This window comes from Leptonotus elevatus, chromosome 10 (genome assembly GCF_054856555.1).
Source record: "Leptonotus elevatus isolate MCC_2025b chromosome 10, RoL_Lele_1.0, whole genome shotgun sequence".
NCBI classification, from domain to species: domain Eukaryota; kingdom Metazoa; phylum Chordata; class Actinopteri; order Syngnathiformes; family Syngnathidae; genus Leptonotus; species Leptonotus elevatus.
Window position 1 is genome coordinate 19,759,417 of NC_141248.1, and position 17,003 is coordinate 19,776,419.

At 39.8% G+C, this 17,003-nt stretch overlaps 2 protein-coding genes across 3 annotated transcripts; both read right to left on the reverse strand.

The window, feature by feature from the left end:
- Positions 1 to 81: 81 nt before the first annotated feature.
- On the reverse strand, positions 82 to 4,740 carry LOC147167527 (uncharacterized). 2 transcript variants are annotated; one of them, XR_015096235.1, is made up of 7 exons: positions 4,552 to 4,740; positions 4,212 to 4,369; positions 4,040 to 4,123; positions 3,463 to 3,513; positions 3,348 to 3,386; positions 2,200 to 2,327; positions 82 to 2,031 (listed from the first exon to the last, which is right to left on the reverse strand). XR_015096235.1 is itself a non-coding variant. In XM_086086264.1 (6 exons), exons 2-6 carry the CDS (start codon positions 4,323 to 4,325, stop codon positions 2,265 to 2,267), a joined length of 351 nt encoding a protein of 116 aa, XP_085942390.1. In that variant the 5' UTR covers positions 4,326 to 4,369; positions 4,552 to 4,740; the 3' UTR covers positions 82 to 2,264. The 2 variants fall into 2 exon arrangements, 1 of the variants encoding a protein (XP_085942390.1); XM_086086264.1 differs by having other exon boundaries at positions 82 to 2,327.
- A 2,445-nt stretch (positions 4,741 to 7,185) lies between these two features.
- On the reverse strand, positions 7,186 to 17,003 carry mst1 (macrophage stimulating 1). Its single transcript, XM_086087196.1, has 18 exons — positions 16,758 to 17,003; positions 16,260 to 16,404; positions 16,019 to 16,134; positions 15,822 to 15,936; positions 14,638 to 14,774; positions 14,448 to 14,568; positions 14,268 to 14,386; positions 12,662 to 12,836; positions 12,133 to 12,263; positions 11,877 to 11,979; positions 11,652 to 11,788; positions 11,518 to 11,550; positions 10,795 to 10,909; positions 10,590 to 10,667; positions 10,359 to 10,505; positions 10,164 to 10,270; positions 8,300 to 8,439; positions 7,186 to 7,446 (listed from the first exon to the last, which is right to left on the reverse strand). Exons 1-18 carry the CDS (start codon positions 16,807 to 16,809, stop codon positions 7,285 to 7,287), a joined length of 2,133 nt encoding a protein of 710 aa, XP_085943322.1. The 5' UTR covers positions 16,810 to 17,003; the 3' UTR covers positions 7,186 to 7,284.

Below are 17,003 nucleotides of genomic sequence, written 5' to 3' on the forward strand. Positions count from 1 at the left end.
TACAATAAAAATGGTATTTTTAATGAAACTAGGCGAGGTCATGTCAACATTAACTGCGTAACTGATGACAAGACAAAAAGATGTTTTGACAAGTTTCCACATTTAAATCCATCATTACACCAACACAATCACATTATAACACATAATGACACAGACCAGATCATGAAAATCGCAAAAGTTGACATTTTATGTAAAGAAGCACTCTTCAATCAATACAATACACAAGTTCTGTTCAAAATGGATAGAAAAATACACACACATGCCCTCAAGTGTAACCTACTTAACTCATTCACTGCCATCGATGGCTATAGACAACAAAAATTTATTTTAACTTTCTAGTAATTTAACATGTTTTTACTATTGAAGTCATGCGATTAATTACAATTAAAAATGTTCATTGACTGACGCGATTAAAAAAAGATTATTAAAAATTAGGGGCGTCATGGAATAGAAATGTTTAATTGTAATTAATCACATGACTTGTACTAGTTAACTCACGATTAATCGCAAATTGTATATCTTTTAAATGTACAATTAAAAAAATTCTAAGTTTTCATACTCTTGTTAACAAAAGTTGGATTTTTTTTTAAACTATTCGTCTATAGCCGTCAATGGCAGTGAATGAGTTAATAAAGAATTATAGTTATTGAAATTGCTGGACAAATAAAATACCAGGGAAAAATACAAAAATTAACAAAAAAAGAATGTTTTGGAGAGTTACCAACCACAACAACTCAACGTGTAACTTTGTAATGATTTGTGTGAACGTTAGCAGCTAACATTAGCAGTTGTAGCTTAAATTCAATTTGCGTCCCACTCTTAATGGTTAGCCGATAAAAAACATAGCTTCCTTAAAATGACATCTAATGTAATGTTTTTGTAAAGTTTCGCTAACCAAAAGTGACTTTGAAGACAGTGAAACCACAACAATTGTGAAATATCCATGCTTGGCTTTTTGCTATGATTAGCAAACGTTAGCAGCTAACACTGAGGCTAAAATTCAGTTTAGATTACAAATCACTCGAGAGTTGTGGTTTTACAAATCAGTCATTGGGGTTTGGTTTTGTGTGGTTACAGATTGCTTTTTTAGAAAGGAAAAGAAGTAAAGCTCCCTTTTCACTGTCCCCCAAAAATGTAGGAGGTGTTTTATCTCATTTGAGTTTTAAATCCAGTTTTTCTTGAGGTAACTGCGGTTTCTGTGAGGTCTGTGCATCAATTCTGATCAATTCTCAACACGGCATAAAAACAATTGTTGTAAAAAAAAAAAATCTAAAAGTTACTGTGTAGAAAAAAAAGCTCCTGAATCGTTTTGTACCTGAGGTTTCATGATGGTGGTAATAAAAATCACACTTGTGTACGGTGTATGAAATGTCTTATTATTTTTGTGGGCAATTTAGTGCAGCTCTTATCGGATTTCAACTGGCCAATTGAACAACAACAAAGAAAAGGGGGGGGGGGGGGTGGAGTACAATTGCCCATAATAATGATTTGAGGGGATCGTGTAATAGCAAAAATTAAATAAAAATAAAAAACAATGTATTTGCCTGTTGCCAGTTTTTGTGACAATTTTCTCAAGTGGTGTCCTGTGCTAGTAAAAAAGTTGGAGGTATTCAGATTTCAAATGAAATTTCAGGATGAACCCAAAAAACACTACATCCAGATGAACTTTGACCTTAAAAACATTTGCTGTTCTCTAATGAGTTGAAGGGCAAAATTCACAACAGGTGTTGCGAATCGTCAAATAAATATCCCGGTCAATTACAATTGGACGGTCCTCGTCGTCATGCTGTTCACACTCGGACTTCATGAGACCGAGACAACACGGGTGCTTATCCTGTCACAGTTCACAGTATTCAGTTCGGTCTTGAAAATGGGGAACTGCTTGAGCTAACAGCATCATCAGCAGGTTGAAACTGGAAGAGTCACAGAAAGGCACACGAGTGGACGGCCTTGGAAGTTAACACCTGTTTTGATTTTTTCCATTCAGCTCCTTGTTGTGCAAAGGGTTGGAGAAGATCACCTTCAGTTCACCTGTAAAGGCTTTTGTGCATTTTACGTTCATCCCTAAACATTTTGTAAAAAAAAAAAAAAAGTATCGGCTTGACTCAATAAAGGCTTGGAACGGAATGAATGAATCTAATTTTCCAGTTCTCAGCAAGCTAGACAAATCCCTCCCAAATGTCATAAATTAATTCCTACATTTTCTTTCCAATCATCCCAACGGAATGTTGTTGTTCTGGCCAAACCTCGAGGTAGAGGGACAATTACTGGCCTTCCTCATGAGACGAAAAGGGCTCGGACCGCGCGGGACCCGAGTCCGAGGACACCTGCGGGGACACATCAAAAGGCGAAGAAAAAACGTCATGTGACTCAATCGCCGAAAAGTGAATCAATACAAGACGACGCAAGAGTGACTTATTGCTAGTTTCGCCGAGAGTCCGTTATGCCAGGAAACCGAGGCAGCCGGATGAAGACGGCGCTAAGCTCGGTCCGTCCAGTCATTCTTCCCCTTTTCATGCGCGCGAGGCTCAGAAAAAGGTCGAGATTCTCAACGGTTTCACTTCTTCAAGCGGCTTTGCGGATGTGTTGGAGCAGACAGTGAGTGATATGTGGTTGGTTTTGGGTTTTGCAATTTCTGTTTCATTCACAAAATGAGCAGGAAGGTTTCTCTCAATCACACAACAGAAATGTACTGTATAGACCCCCCCCCCCCCCCCCCCCCTCATTTTCAACCTTGGGCAGCATGGTGGAAATGTAGTTTTAGAAATTGCTAATGCTAACATGGTGGAAATGTCGTTTTGGAAATTGCTAATGCTAGTATGGTGGAAATGTCGTTTTGGAAATTGCTAATGCTAGAACATGAATACTCGCTATAAAACCAAATAATCAGCACACACAAAGTCAATGCTTGACCGAATGTCCAGCCATAATCAACTGCTTATCCTGTTAAATCTCTTTTAGTATTTTTAGAAGATTTTTCATTTTCAACTTCAGGCAGCATGGTGGAAATGTAGTTTTGAAAAATGCAAATTCTAGCATGGTGGAAATTTAGTTTTGGAAATTGCTAATTCTAGCATGGTGGAAATGTCGTTTTGGAAAATGCTAATGCTAGCATGGTAGAAATGTCGTTTTGGAAAATGCTAATGCTAGCATGGTAGAAATGTAGTTTTGGAAATTGCTAATGCTAGCATGGTGGAAATGTAGTTTTGGAAATTGCTAATGCTGGAACATGAATACTCGCTATAAAACAAAATAATCAGCACCACAAAGTCAATGCTTGACCGAATGTCCAGCCATAATCAAATGCTTATCCTGTCAAATCTCGTTGATAGTATGAGTGTCCTTACCTTTTGCTCTTCACTCCCCTTTTCAACGACCTTCTGCAGCTGTAAAAGTGAATCAGACATGAATGAGGTGTACCTGTACAGATACTTTCACACAAATCTTCGTGTTGCTCCACACCCATTTCCTCGGTCGCCCCCGTGGTCGTCTTTCTCCAGCGGGCTCGACTTTCTGACAACGGAGAAAGATTAACAGAGGTAAGAAAAGTTGAAGTACTAATTTAGAAATATATTTGGCCGCCTCGGAGATGGACAAAAAACGGATGGAATGTTTAAGACTCGTGTGCTGTGTTTTGTTTTCTAGTAAAGGTTTTTTACGTTATCACACAAAAGTTTTGCATTCATAAAGTATGACTGCCGTGACTTTGCTTTTATTACGTCACATTAACAAATATGTTTTTCATTATTTCACAAAACATTTGCATCTTCAAGCCACATTAACATAAATGAAAGTACTGCAAGATCTCAAAAGTTTTACATTTTCTCACAAAAGTTTTGCATTAAAAAGCCGGCTTAACATAAATGCTAATTCTTTTTAACAGATAAAAAGTTTTCTGAAAAGTTTTGTTATGTTGAATTTTTTAAATCAATTTTCTTGCACATGAATAAAAGTTTTTTTGTTCAAGATTTATATATTTTTTCTTTCATGTCCTCTTAATAGCTTCTTTATTTATGTGTCACTGCAAAACAAACCTAACCTTAAGTGCAGCTTTGGGGCTTTTGTTCTTGCTGCCCTTGGGTCTTCCTCTCGGTCGCTTTGGAGTAGGAGGTCCGAGAGGCTCCTGCGCAGGAACATTTACAATCAGAACTTCATTTCGATACCATTTTCAATTCTCAATCAGCCAATCGGTGACCTTATGACGGTCCTACCAGCTGCTGCTTGCGTGGACGACCTCGGCCTCTGCGTTGCTGAGACCCGTCAGCCACCTGGGGGGAGCTGGGCCGGGGGGGAAACGCCGGTTCTTTGGGCCCGCTGCTGCTCATGTTTTGGAGAGCGTGGACATCAAGACCTGAAGACTGGGGAGGAGCTGGAAACAAGCCCAAAAATAAGCACAAGCACAATTAGCTCAACATCTCTTTTTAAAGGGCTCACATCATTTTTTGCCCCAACGCGAATAAAAGTTGCACGCGAGCGCAACAGGTGCAAAAAAGTAAGCTCTTTCAAAACAAATCGAGAGAAACGCGCGCACAACAAATCAAATTCACTTACTACGAGTGTCTTCGCAGGTTCACGTCTGCTGTGATGTCCCCTCACAACCCGACCGGACCACCCACCCAAACCCACACACGTACAAGTCCAGTCACGACTGGAAGCCGGTTGCAGCGTAACAAAGGTGGGCGGGGAGGTTGTACTGTAAAGCCCCGCGGCCGCTCTTATGGCATCGCATTTAAAGCATGTTACAGCCTACACGGGGAGCGGCCAAAACGTAACCACGCCCCCAGAGGGTCTCAGGGTTAACTTTCCCTTTAAAGATATAAATTAAAACGTTTTGGAGCTAACAACTTACTAGTTTTTGTTGTGCTAACATTGTTGGCATGAATGTCAATAATTTATATTTCAAAGTTGTTCTATTACTGTTTTTTTTGGTTAGTTTTTTTTAAACAGACCAGATTAATCAATCATGATTGGGTGTCCAAATGATTTTGTAACTTGTGACGATGCCAAATACCTCATTGACCGAACTGCCAAAAATGATGCATTATATGCCCCCCCCCCCCCCCCTCCTCCTTATTTAATAATAATAATCTGTGACTTTTTTGGAGGGTTAAATGTCTAAAGATGAAACAATTAAGCTACATTACACTTATTATTTATTTGGCAGCATTAATTTTTTTAAAGAAGGTGAAGAAGAACGATTATTTGTTTTCCAAGAAGTGTGAGTTTTTACGAGAGGGGACATTCATACATGACCAACCTGAAACAAATCTTCATTGTAAATATGACTAATAACATTTTGTTAGTTCCTGGAAACATTATTACCCCCTCCAAAAAAAAAACGTCATTATGTTTACTGAAAGTGGAGCAGTGCGTGCTGCAGAAATTCTTTTTGGGACTCCTGATCTGGAGGTTTATTTAAGCTGAATTCCGTGGGTTCATCGCGGCGCGTTGCAAAAAAAAAAAAAAAAAAAAAAAATCCTCCTATAGAACTAGAAAGAATGTGCAGCGCATACAGTGGGGCATTAGGCACAAAGGCGTGTCTTTAGAGGTTGAGGGGCCGCCATCAAAAGACCGACTCAAGAGGGATTTCTTTTCCAGGGAGTGAAGCGGGAATGGGGAAGGGGCAGCACAGAAGGTGCTTTGGTGCTCCAATCAATTCCGTCAGGGAAGTTAGTTGGTGCGTACAATAAAACAGTGGTGGGTGTAAGTTACGCACAGTGGAGGTCCTTCATAAAAAACATACAGTCATCATGACATAATGAAATACAATTAAAAAGAATTAAATAGCATACAGTTCATCAGAACTGTGAGTAGGCTACTGTTATATTGTCAGCCTACATGTTGTTGACGAACAATTTGTGTTTATTCCGTTGCTTAAAGGGTTAAAATGCCATGACACCGATGCTAATTAAAGCTAGCATTAAGCTATCACTTCCGTTCTAAGCAGTTGTTTGGCAGGTGTAATTGTCTAAAGTTGTTGTTTTTTACTTGACAGTAAACCTGAAGTGGGAGTAGCTTGAAACTTATTTTTTAAAGAAATGTTCACTGTTTGCCAAAGTTTTGACTTGAGTTCACTGCCGCCATATAAGTCAAGGTAAAAATAAATAAATAATAATAATAAATAAATTCCGTCGGTTTCCAAAATCGGTTTCCAATTGTATTTACGTTACAGGCTGCATTTTTTTCCCGCCCTGTTTTTTATTTATTTATTTTTTACTATTTTGTCAGGCATAAAACATTTGGTTGTAGCGCTGCACTGCTCCAGTGGCAGCAAGTCATTGTAGAGGTAAAAGATTGAACAATATGGAGCCTTTGCTTGCGTAAAAAAAACAAAAACAAAAAACAAAAAAAACAAAAAACAAAAAACAAAAACAAAAACCCAAAACAAAAACCCAAAACAAAATCCCCAAAACGGGTTAGGGGTTAGGGGTTAAGGGTTAAGGGTTAAGGGTTAAGGGGTTAGGGTTAGGGTTTTAGGGTGTTAGGGTGTTAGGGTGTTAGGGTTAGGGTTTTAGGGTTTTAGGGTTAGGGTTAGGGTTAGGGTTTAGGGTTAGGGTTAGGGTTTAGGGTTTAGGGTTTAGGGTTAGGGTTAGGGTTAGGGTTAGGGTTAGGCTTAGGCTTAGGTTTAGGCTTAGGCTTAGGCTTAGGCTTAGGTTTAGGCTTAGGTTTAGGCTTAGGCTTAGGTTTAGGCAAATCGTAAGTCTCAAGTCTTGGCCTTCAGGTTTCCAGCAAGCTACTGCGACAAAAATCAAGCAGATCAAGTTGTAGCCTCGCTCACTTTCAAGAAAGTCAAAAGTTATGACTCAGGTTAATTAAGTCATAAAATTTTGCTCTGTCACAAATACATATTCGCACCTCAGCAACTTTGTACTGTATTTGGACTTGCACGCACAAAAACAGGCGGTGTGCGGTGGTAGCTTGACTTTTCAAGCCGTTGCTTGATATATTATTATTATTTTTTGCTGTGTATTGCAAGCCAAAATTTGAACATCATATATGTCATCACTCAAGTGCAGTAGGAAAAATCATTGGACACTAATTATGGGACTGTTATACCCTCGCATATTGGCAAGGAGAGCCCATCTGTTGATTGAACAGGACAAACTCAATCAAACTCAAATCCAACTTGAAAAACTGAGCCGCAAACTTGATAACGAACCAAATTAAACTCACAAGTCAAAGTACCACTGTTTGTCATCGTTTAATGTAATAAGCGCTCTTAAAAAATAAATTGGCATCAAACATCACAACGTCAAATAATACATTTTTTCTTTCTGCATTTGTCTAAGCGAAGCCCATGACTTTCTTGATCCAGTCCACGTAGACCGACACGCGGATGAAGATGCTGGGTTGGCCCTGGTGTCCGCAGCGGCGCATGGGGATGATCACACCCTCCAGGACCCAGCAGTCGTGATTCTGGCACGCCAGCGGGCCGCCGTAGTCCCTCTGCGGGCATACGTACAGTGGATATAAAAAGTCTACACACCCCTGTTCAAATTCTGTGATATTGAAAAAAAAAAAAGATACATTATTTGAAAACCTCTAGAACATGTTCTACTTAATTAAAACACCATTTTTTTTAGAGAGCTAAAGGAGAATAAACAACTGATGTAATGTGCTTGCATAAGTGTGCACACCCGCTTAAAACTGGGGATATGGCTGCGTTAAGGATTTACCAATCACATTCATACACATTAAATGGAAGTCACCTGCCACCGTTTAAAAAGGCTTTTTTGTCCCTTTTTTTTGCGCTCACTCGATGTTTATTTGAACTGGAAACTGTTCGGGTTCACATTTGACGTGTGACCAACTTGAAAACCAAAGAGCTGTCTCGTGGTGGAAAACAATTGTGAAGCTGTGAGAAGATTGAAAGTTTGTAATGTTTAGAAGAAGCACAGTCCGTGTTTTGAACATAAAATGCTTATTGTTGTGCTATTAAAAAAACGAAATAAATAATGGATTAAAAAAATTGTTGGGGGGTAGAGAAATATGGTTGTATCATTGTCTGATTTCATAATTTTTTGGGGAAAGAGCGGTGCAAATGTGTCAGGCTGTGAAGGCATCTTTACGCACCAACCATCCTTTATTGGGTTTAGGTCTGGTGGTTCTGAAGGGGCCACTCCAAGCTTCCTTGGTTGATTTGGGTCTCATTGTCACATTGAAACATGGAAATCATCTTCATCTTTCGAGCAAGCATCTGAAGCTTTTTGTAACCGAGATTTGATCCCACATTTTTTGACTGTGGGTCGGGCCCCTTCCCTTTCCCTACTATAACTGCAACTATAAAGATTTCACCCACCTCGCAGGCTCCGACCCCTCCCTGGAAAGAGCTGGTGCACATCTCGTTCTCCCGGACCCGACCTCGGAAGTATTTGTTGCACTCCTTATTCGCGAGCACCGGTATCTGGGCCACGTTGAGGACGGTCTCGTCTCCGGTGCCTGGAAAGGAGAGCAAAGGAATGACTTGCATAGAAGAAAAAAAATAGCAGCAACCATCTTTTTGTTGAATGGCGTCAAAAGCTTTGTCACAAGACAGTAGGAGGTGGGACACTTAATTAGGTACACATGCACAATTTTGGTGAGCTACCTGAAGGTCAACATTTCAAAAACAGCTCACAGTGAGCATTATTATGTTTGCATTTCAAGTGCCATTCATTTCTCACTGGAACATACATAAATGTTAATGATAGTTATTCAGTCTTGAGTACACACCTCACATTTGTTTTTAAATTAAAACATAGGTCAACACTGAAAAATGACACTTTGCAACACTGTATAAACAGTATAAATGTGTACATTTACCGCATTTCTTTTTAAAGTAACTCAGAACGCAGCCATTAATAACTGAATGGCTGGCAACAAAAGTGAGTATACCCTTAAGTGAAAATTCAATCAACCAGTTATTTTTTACTAATTGTATACCAATTTATAGTGTTGAAAATGGCTAACTCTCTTTGAGGATGCAAAGTTAATGGTTCAACAAACATCCGATTTTTGGGGTCTCCTGAAAAGTGACTATTTTGGAGCAATATTTACAGCGGTGCTTTGAGATACACATTTAATGTTGAGTGACTCTGCACAAAAACAAAACATTCAAATCATCTTTCCCTGTTGAAATGAATAGCGTTTTATTATATGAGCTCTCTCTTGAAAAAAAAAAAGAAGAAAAAAAGAAAAAAACATGGCCACCAGGAGGTAGTATACGGAAGCGTATTGCATTCACTTGAGAAAAAAAACAACTGTTTTTCTGACAATGTTTTTTTGGGGGGGGTGTCTTTTTTTTTTTTTTTCTGTTTTACTGAATATTTTTTGACAGAAAAAAATATTCAGAAAAACAAGAGAAATTACTCAGAAAACGGGGAAAAGTATTTTAAAAAACTAAATAAAAAAAGAAAGAAAAAAAATTATTCAGAAAAACAGAGCTGGTGTTCTGTTTTTCGGAGTAATTTTTTCAGACCTCTTAACTCCAAGTGACTTGCAGACTCGCTAATAGCGGAATCGGACACTTTCTCCATATGCAATAACATGGTCATGTTTACTTACTGGCTCTCAATAAAGGAATGAATGTGTATACTGTCTTGTGGTTTGTTCTCTAATCTCTGAATGAAAACCCTTTTAAAGAATATTCAGAAAAAATAATTATTTTATAAAACAGGGAAAAATTACCCAGAAAAACAGAGGAAAATATTTGTTTTTAAAACCAAAACAGGGAATTTTCTCTCTCGATAAAACCGAAATAAATAATAATCAAAAAAACAAAGCTCCCCCCCAAAAACTGGACTTTTTTTTTCTTCAAGTGAATGCAATACGCTTCCGTAGTAGTATAATACCAACACAAACGAAGAATAAAATGACTTCTTCTACAACGACTGTAAGATGCCACAATATTAGTCATTATTTGTCAAAGATGAAGAAAATATTGTTTCATTATCTGCCTACATCTGTTACTTGTTCAAATAGCCGTTGCTTCTAGAGCTGTGACTATCGATGCTAACAGTAGCATTAGCATGTCAATGGCATTTTCCATTACATGTTAGCATTAAACTCACGGGCCCTTCCTAAGGCAACATTGTTTGGTTGTTTTAAATACAAAATCGGGCAATCGTATATCGAAGCGCAATCGTTATCGTCTATCTTATGTTTCATGTATTATTACGACTTGCCTCTGGTCTCGCCCCATCCCGCTATCTCACAAAAGGTCCCCTCAGCCACGATGTAGCGCTCGGGAGGAAGACAGATCTGGGAGACGCGCTCGTTAAACTGGGCTGGGCTACAGACACAAAGAGACAACCGTGTCAGATGGAATGCGTATGTGAGTGATTGTGTGTATGTGGGAAAAAAAAAAAAAGTGTACACACGATTCCAGCTGCAGCATGACCAGCTGAGACTCGGACGGTCCGCAGACGATCTTGGTGAGAGGGATGGTCTGCACGCCGGCTTCACCGTCCTGCGGGTCACGGAACAAGGTGCCCAGCATGGCCGAGTAGCCGGGGAGATCCACGTAGCTGAAGGCACACAATAGATGTATCAGTTATAAATAAATAAACAAACAAACAAATAAATAAATATATATATGACCGAAGCATTACCAGGAGGAGAAACACTGCTTGGTGCTGATCACCCATCTGGCGTCCACCAGGGTTCCCCCGCAAAAATGGTTTCCTTTCCTGCCGAGTAAGAGCAAAATGTGGCACGGCTGAGTGTGTTTTTCTTGTTAAAGTTCCTCTCAAAGGAAAATACTTTTTACTCTCACCCCCCCCCCCCCCCCCCCCCCACACACACACGAACACACACCTGTCTCTGAGGCTAACCGTCCACGGCGAGTTCCCAGGTATTCCGTTTACGATGCGTAACCGGGTATTCTGGAAGCGGTCCTCTCTTTTCCCACACTCACTGAACTCAACTTTCTCTGCGCGGGAAAAATATGTTGTTAATACAGTAATGATCATGTCATGTGTTATAAACATGCATCCATTTTCTGTAGCACAGTTTGTAGCATGTTTTTTTTATGCAAAAAATATTTCTGAATAATATTGTACTTTATTTAAAAAAGTGCACATTAAAAAGAATGAGGCTTTTTTTTTAATGTCACATTGCATCAATTAAAAGGCCATTTTGTATCTGGTGTACCTGTGATGGCCACCAGGGGGTGGTATAAGACTGACATATGGATACTTTTTATTGAGGCTCAGCTCACAAGTCCTTTTATATTTCTATTTTATTTCTTATGTGTTAAAAAAAACACGTAGAATATATATTGACATTTTCGGAATATGACTATAAGAGATATGGAAAATGGATGGATACACAGTAGTACTATGTTGGCATTAGCATTAAGCTAGCAGACTAAAAACATTGTCTATTGTGTTTTAAATCGACAAGGTGTAAATGCCACGTTTTATAACAATGTGGTAGTGGCATTAAACAGCAAAGCAAAAAAAATAAATAAATCATCAGAACACCATTTTGTAGCTCAAAGCACCGTTGTACAATAAAGGTATGAATTCAATAACATACCCACTGGTTCCGTGAGCGGTGCTTTCTCTCCAGCTGTTTGAAAGGGAAACGTTTTTTTTGCAGAAGTTTTGCCGTCAATATATATTTTTTTGTTCTTTAAAAAAACAACAACAACAAAAAACATCGCTGATTACCGCACTGCTTGATGGCACAGTAGTCAAACTCGGTATTGGAGTCGATGGTGTAGCACCACGGACCGTGTTGGTCCCCGTCTGGGTTACGACAGTAGTTCTCGGTCAAGTTGGCCTCGGGGTGCGTCCTGGGGTTTATTCTGGACAATCAAATGCTCTAGTCACTCGGTGATACGGAATGAGTCGCCGTCTTGACAAGAAACCCCCTCAAAAAATAAATATGTATACTTGGTGCGATGAGGCATGTTGACGTTCCACTTTTGGCAGGTGATGCCCTTGCGAGTTTTACGCACCATGCCTCGGTAGTTTCGCCCGTTTTCATGGTAGCAATCTGAAAGGATTACGTCACAGTGATGGACCCAAAGCTACAATAGTGCACTTTCGGAACTTGAATATACCATTGAGAGCATTTTTTCAATTCTTTCTATCTATCTATCTACCTACCTACCAACCTTAAGCCCACCCACCCACCCATCCATCCTACCCTCTGCGTCAATGTCATCCGCACAGCGCTTGATTTGCAGGCAGAGCGCAGTCCTCATCTCCGGCACGGACGTGAAACACCAGGGGGCCTCGGAGCCATCCGGGTTGCGGCAGTAGTTCTCCTCCAAGCCCCTAGGTGGCAGCAATTGACCTTTTTAAAAACATTCTTTCATTTCGAGTACGTGGCCGTGCGCTGACCTTGCTACCCCTTGTTTGTTTTTCCTCAGGCATGTGGTTTTGTGTGTATTAAATTAGAGGCACAAAATGGGGGCCACAGACAGATTGAAGTCATCATTCACTAATTGACATGTTTTTTTTGTTAATCAGTTCACAATCGTTAGGAAAGCTACGGGAACACAATTTAAATGCACAAAAGTCCAGTCAATGCGAGCGAGCAGTTGTAACCATCTTCTGTATGTACGTACGTATGGAAGGCCAAGGTGTGTAAAAACTTCAGACTTCGTCAGAAAAAAAGTATAATACAGAGAATCGACTGAAGTACAGTAACAGTATAAGTATTTGACACTCACTTGCATTCATACGTGTTGGGGTAGAAGGGATGCTCGTGCGGATGCTGCGCGTCCCACATCTGGCAAGGGATGCCCGACGTGGTCTCGTTGACTCTGCCGCGGTAGTCCTCCCCGCGGCCGCGGAAGCAGTTGGTGGTGAAGCTGGAACGCTGACGCTTCTCCACGCGCACCTCGGCTGAGGAGAAATCACGGACGAGAGGAAGCTTGAAGGGTCAAGTGACTTTTGAAGGGCCTGTATTCGAATATGTTTTATTATTATATCATTCATATACAAAAAAAATTAATAATATTAAAGATAAAACTGAAAAACAAGCATTTTAATTTAAATAAAACATTTGTAGAAAATGTTAATAATAATAATAATAATAATAATATGGATGGATGGAGAATAATAATTATAACAACAATAGATGTGAAAATTAAGTAAATTAATTTAAAAAATGTTTTATCTGCTACTTAACACACTAATAAAAATAAATATATTTACTGTTGACAAATACAAAATAAATGTAAAACTATCCTTTTAATTTAAAAATAATTAACAAAATGATAGACGCAGTTTTAAATTAAATAATATATTTTTTAAATAATCAGTTCATTTAAACAACAACAATAATAATAATAATAATAATAATAATAATAATACTTGGGCTTTATGGTGATATTCTTCCAGAATGTCAAAATCAAAGTAATTGTGAGCTTGTATTTCAGACTTACAACTACGTCACAAGATGGCGCAATTACTCCAACTTCCCCCCCACCCACCCCAAGTGGTCAACAGTGGGAACTCCAAAGTTGCAGCTTGTTGCGCAATTCCTGTTGCAAATTTGGGGAAATGTACATTATGAAGAAACTACATGTTCCAATCATCTGTAACTAATCATATTATCATATTTATATTATGCTTGATGCTAAATCACTAGAAACTACAACTAACACAACAACAAATTTAGACATATAGTATAACTATATTCACAAACATATATTCTAACATATTTATATATATATTCTAAAACAACTCATCTTCGAGTCACTTACAGTAGTAGTAATAGAAGAAAAAGAAGTCTATTCTTCTTTGTTTGTGTCAGCATGACTGTAGGATTATACTGCCTCCCGGTGGAGGAAACGAGAATGAGCAGCACAATGAAACCAATTAGTGGCATCTAAATAGGAAAAGATGACGATAGATTATTTTTATTTTAACATTTTAAATTGGGTGACTTGTTATTTTATAAATTAAAGGTAAAATAAAGCTAAAAACAATGCTTTTGTAAATCACTGATAAAGGGGGTGCCAAGGTTATTATGATTAACAAAAGCTAATCAAATAAGTGAAACTAAAAATAAAAATAAATTTTTTTGCGAATGAAAAAAAATTAAAACGAGAATGCTTTGAAAAAAAAAAGAAAACTGAAACTGCATTTTGTGTTGATAAAACTAACAAAAAAATATCTATAATTATAGCGAAATTGTCCTCTGTTTCCATCGTTGTTAATTAAACCCACTCTAAAAACAAACCAACTGAATTTAAAAAAACAAAAGTCAAAACGACATCCAAAAAACGGTAACGCCATAGAACGTTATGTTCCGTATCCGAGCGATCTTACTGCACTTGCTGATCTCGCAGCTCTCCCGCTCCACATCTGGGTCGGTGGTGTAGCACCACGGCACGGGCGAGGCGTCGGGATTCCGGCAGTAGTTGTCGTCCAGACTCTTGTCGGGGTACCTGAGGGGAAGGACACGTCGCATTGAGACGCGGCCCGAAGAAATGAGGGACGCGTGCGTACTTCTCGGGCTGGTAGATGTGCTGGTGAGGGTACTGCTGGTCCCAGCGTTGGCACTCCCTGCCGCTGGCCGTGTGGTCCACCTGCCCCCTGTAGTCCTCGCCGTTACATGTGATGCACACCTCTGCGCACAATCACACGCTGTAAAAACATCCTACAGTATACGTTAAGGACTCAAAAAAGCAGACCTTACCGTCTTTGCACTGAGGGATGCTGCAGCTTTCGTACCGCCGCTCGGGGTCCGTGGTGTAGCACCACGGGCCGATGCGGTCCCCGTCGGGGTTCCGGCAGTAGTTGAGCTCTAAGCCGTTGCTGGGCGACGGAGTCCACCTGAACACGTCACAATTCCGTGAGACAACAGTGGGCCAACTGCACGTTGGTCATTAACTCATTCACGGCCATTGACGTAAAAAATTCATTTGAATTATTTGTATTAGTTAAAAAAAAAAATCCACTTTTGTTAACAAGAGTATGAAAACCTAGATTTTTTTTAATTGTACATTTAGAACAGATATAAAATGTATGATTAATCGTGAGTTAACTATTGAAGTCATGTGATTAACTCATTCACTCCCAGCCATTTTCACTGAAGCAACCCACTTTGCTCACTGCCGTTTTACTGAATTTTGACTGATTTTGCAAGGCCCACAGAATTGTGCTCTAGTGCTATAAAAACATGAAACCTACAAAAAAAAGATAAGAGTCTCTTCTTTCATCAGAAAAAAAGTATATTTCTGTCTGTTTCCGTTTTGCAGCAATTAGCATTAGAATATAGCTAAGTTTCATCATGAGTCACAAAGCTGTTTAGAACTGTGGGTAAATGAGCTTTTTTCCAACATTGCCCTGGCTGATCTCTTTTGCTCTGCTGCCGCCTGCTGGCCATTTTTGTAATAACTACCACTTCTTCAACCGTTCGCTACAGTTGAGAGGCTGCATCAAAGCCTTCTATATGCTCTAGCATGAAAAAACACACACACGAAAAAACGTTTAAATACGTCTTTGGGACACTTAAACATTTAAAATAGAACATAGTTATACGTTTTTGGGAGCAAATTAGTTAATTACGATTGAAAATTGTAATCACCTAAATTTGACGGATAAAAACATAGCATTTCACATTAGCGATTAGCATTAGCTTCTCCATACTTTCATGTTCTGTCGTTAGAATTAGGGCTGTGCATGAATCGGTGGTGACTCGTGACGAGGCCGTTGAAAACGAATGCTGAATTAGAATTTTGGGATTCGAGCCAGAATAAGTCATAGCATATTTTGCTCAAACGTAAACGCAGCTTTGACAATCACAAAATGGCGTCGTCCTAGATCTCAATTTCGATCCCCAAAACCAGAAATCGTTCAGCCCTACGCGGTTCCGCTCACCTGTGATCGTGAGGAAACTTGGACCACCACTGTTGGCAGGTGAGTCCGCTTCGAGTCGTGAACACTTTCCCTCGGTAGTCCTCGCCTTTGCCCACGATGCACTTGCGAACGTAGACTGCGCGTCAAACAAACACACACACACACACTGTCATGAAGATACGTTTGTGTTTATTTAACATTGCACATCTCTTTCTTACCTTTTTTCTCGTAAAGGTCGCAGTTGACGTTGCGCTTCACCTCCGCGTTGCTGCCGTCGCCGACCCAGCGCAGGTGTTTGCACGTGGCCGTTGGCCGCGTTTCGTAGTTGAACGCTCTGGTGGACACGTTTATACGAGGTTTATGCATAATATACACACACAAATGTTGAATTATGTTCGCTGCTAACATACAGTGGATTTTATTTCTTCTTCACTTTACAGTGTATACAGTACGCCGTACCTGCAGTCCAGTGAGAGCGAGCACCGAGCGGCGCACTCCTCCACGTTGAGGACCAGCAATGTGACAACGTGGGCCGAGTTCCAGGCTTTGGGGACCAGTTCTCGGCCCTCCGAGCGCTGGAAATCATTCAGGGGACTGCGGTAACCTGAGTTGAAATGCGTCAGACTATAATTTACAACAATGGCTACATCGTGAACAATGACACCAAATATTATTATTGGGACAACTTAATATTGCCTATATGATGATATTATATGATGCATTTCGTGTGTGCGTATTAAGTGGATTAAAGGTGGTGTGTGGTATCCCCCCCCCACCCCCAACACACACACACACACAACCTTTGGACGTCAGACTATTTTTTTTTTACATGACTACTGTGTATTAGGCAGTTTCCATGTGTGACAGTCTCTTAAACTGGAATAATATACATACTTTACATACATAACTATTTCCCCAATGTGAATGTAAACACATCAATCAAAAACTCAAACTCACCAGCGGCCAGGTCTGATGTCAGAAAATAACACAACAGCAGCAACAGCGGCATCGCTGAAAGACAAAGATTCGTCCACGCGAAGACGTCTCGTTCAGATCTTGTTTCCGTGGCTTAAAAAGCGAGCCGCCCCATCACGAGGAAGACGTAAAACGGAGCAGAAAGGACGACTTGTTTGGAGGGAGAACTTAGAAGATTCTAGAACTTGAAACGCTGGACACTGAGCCCTTATTCAAACAAAGAGGCCT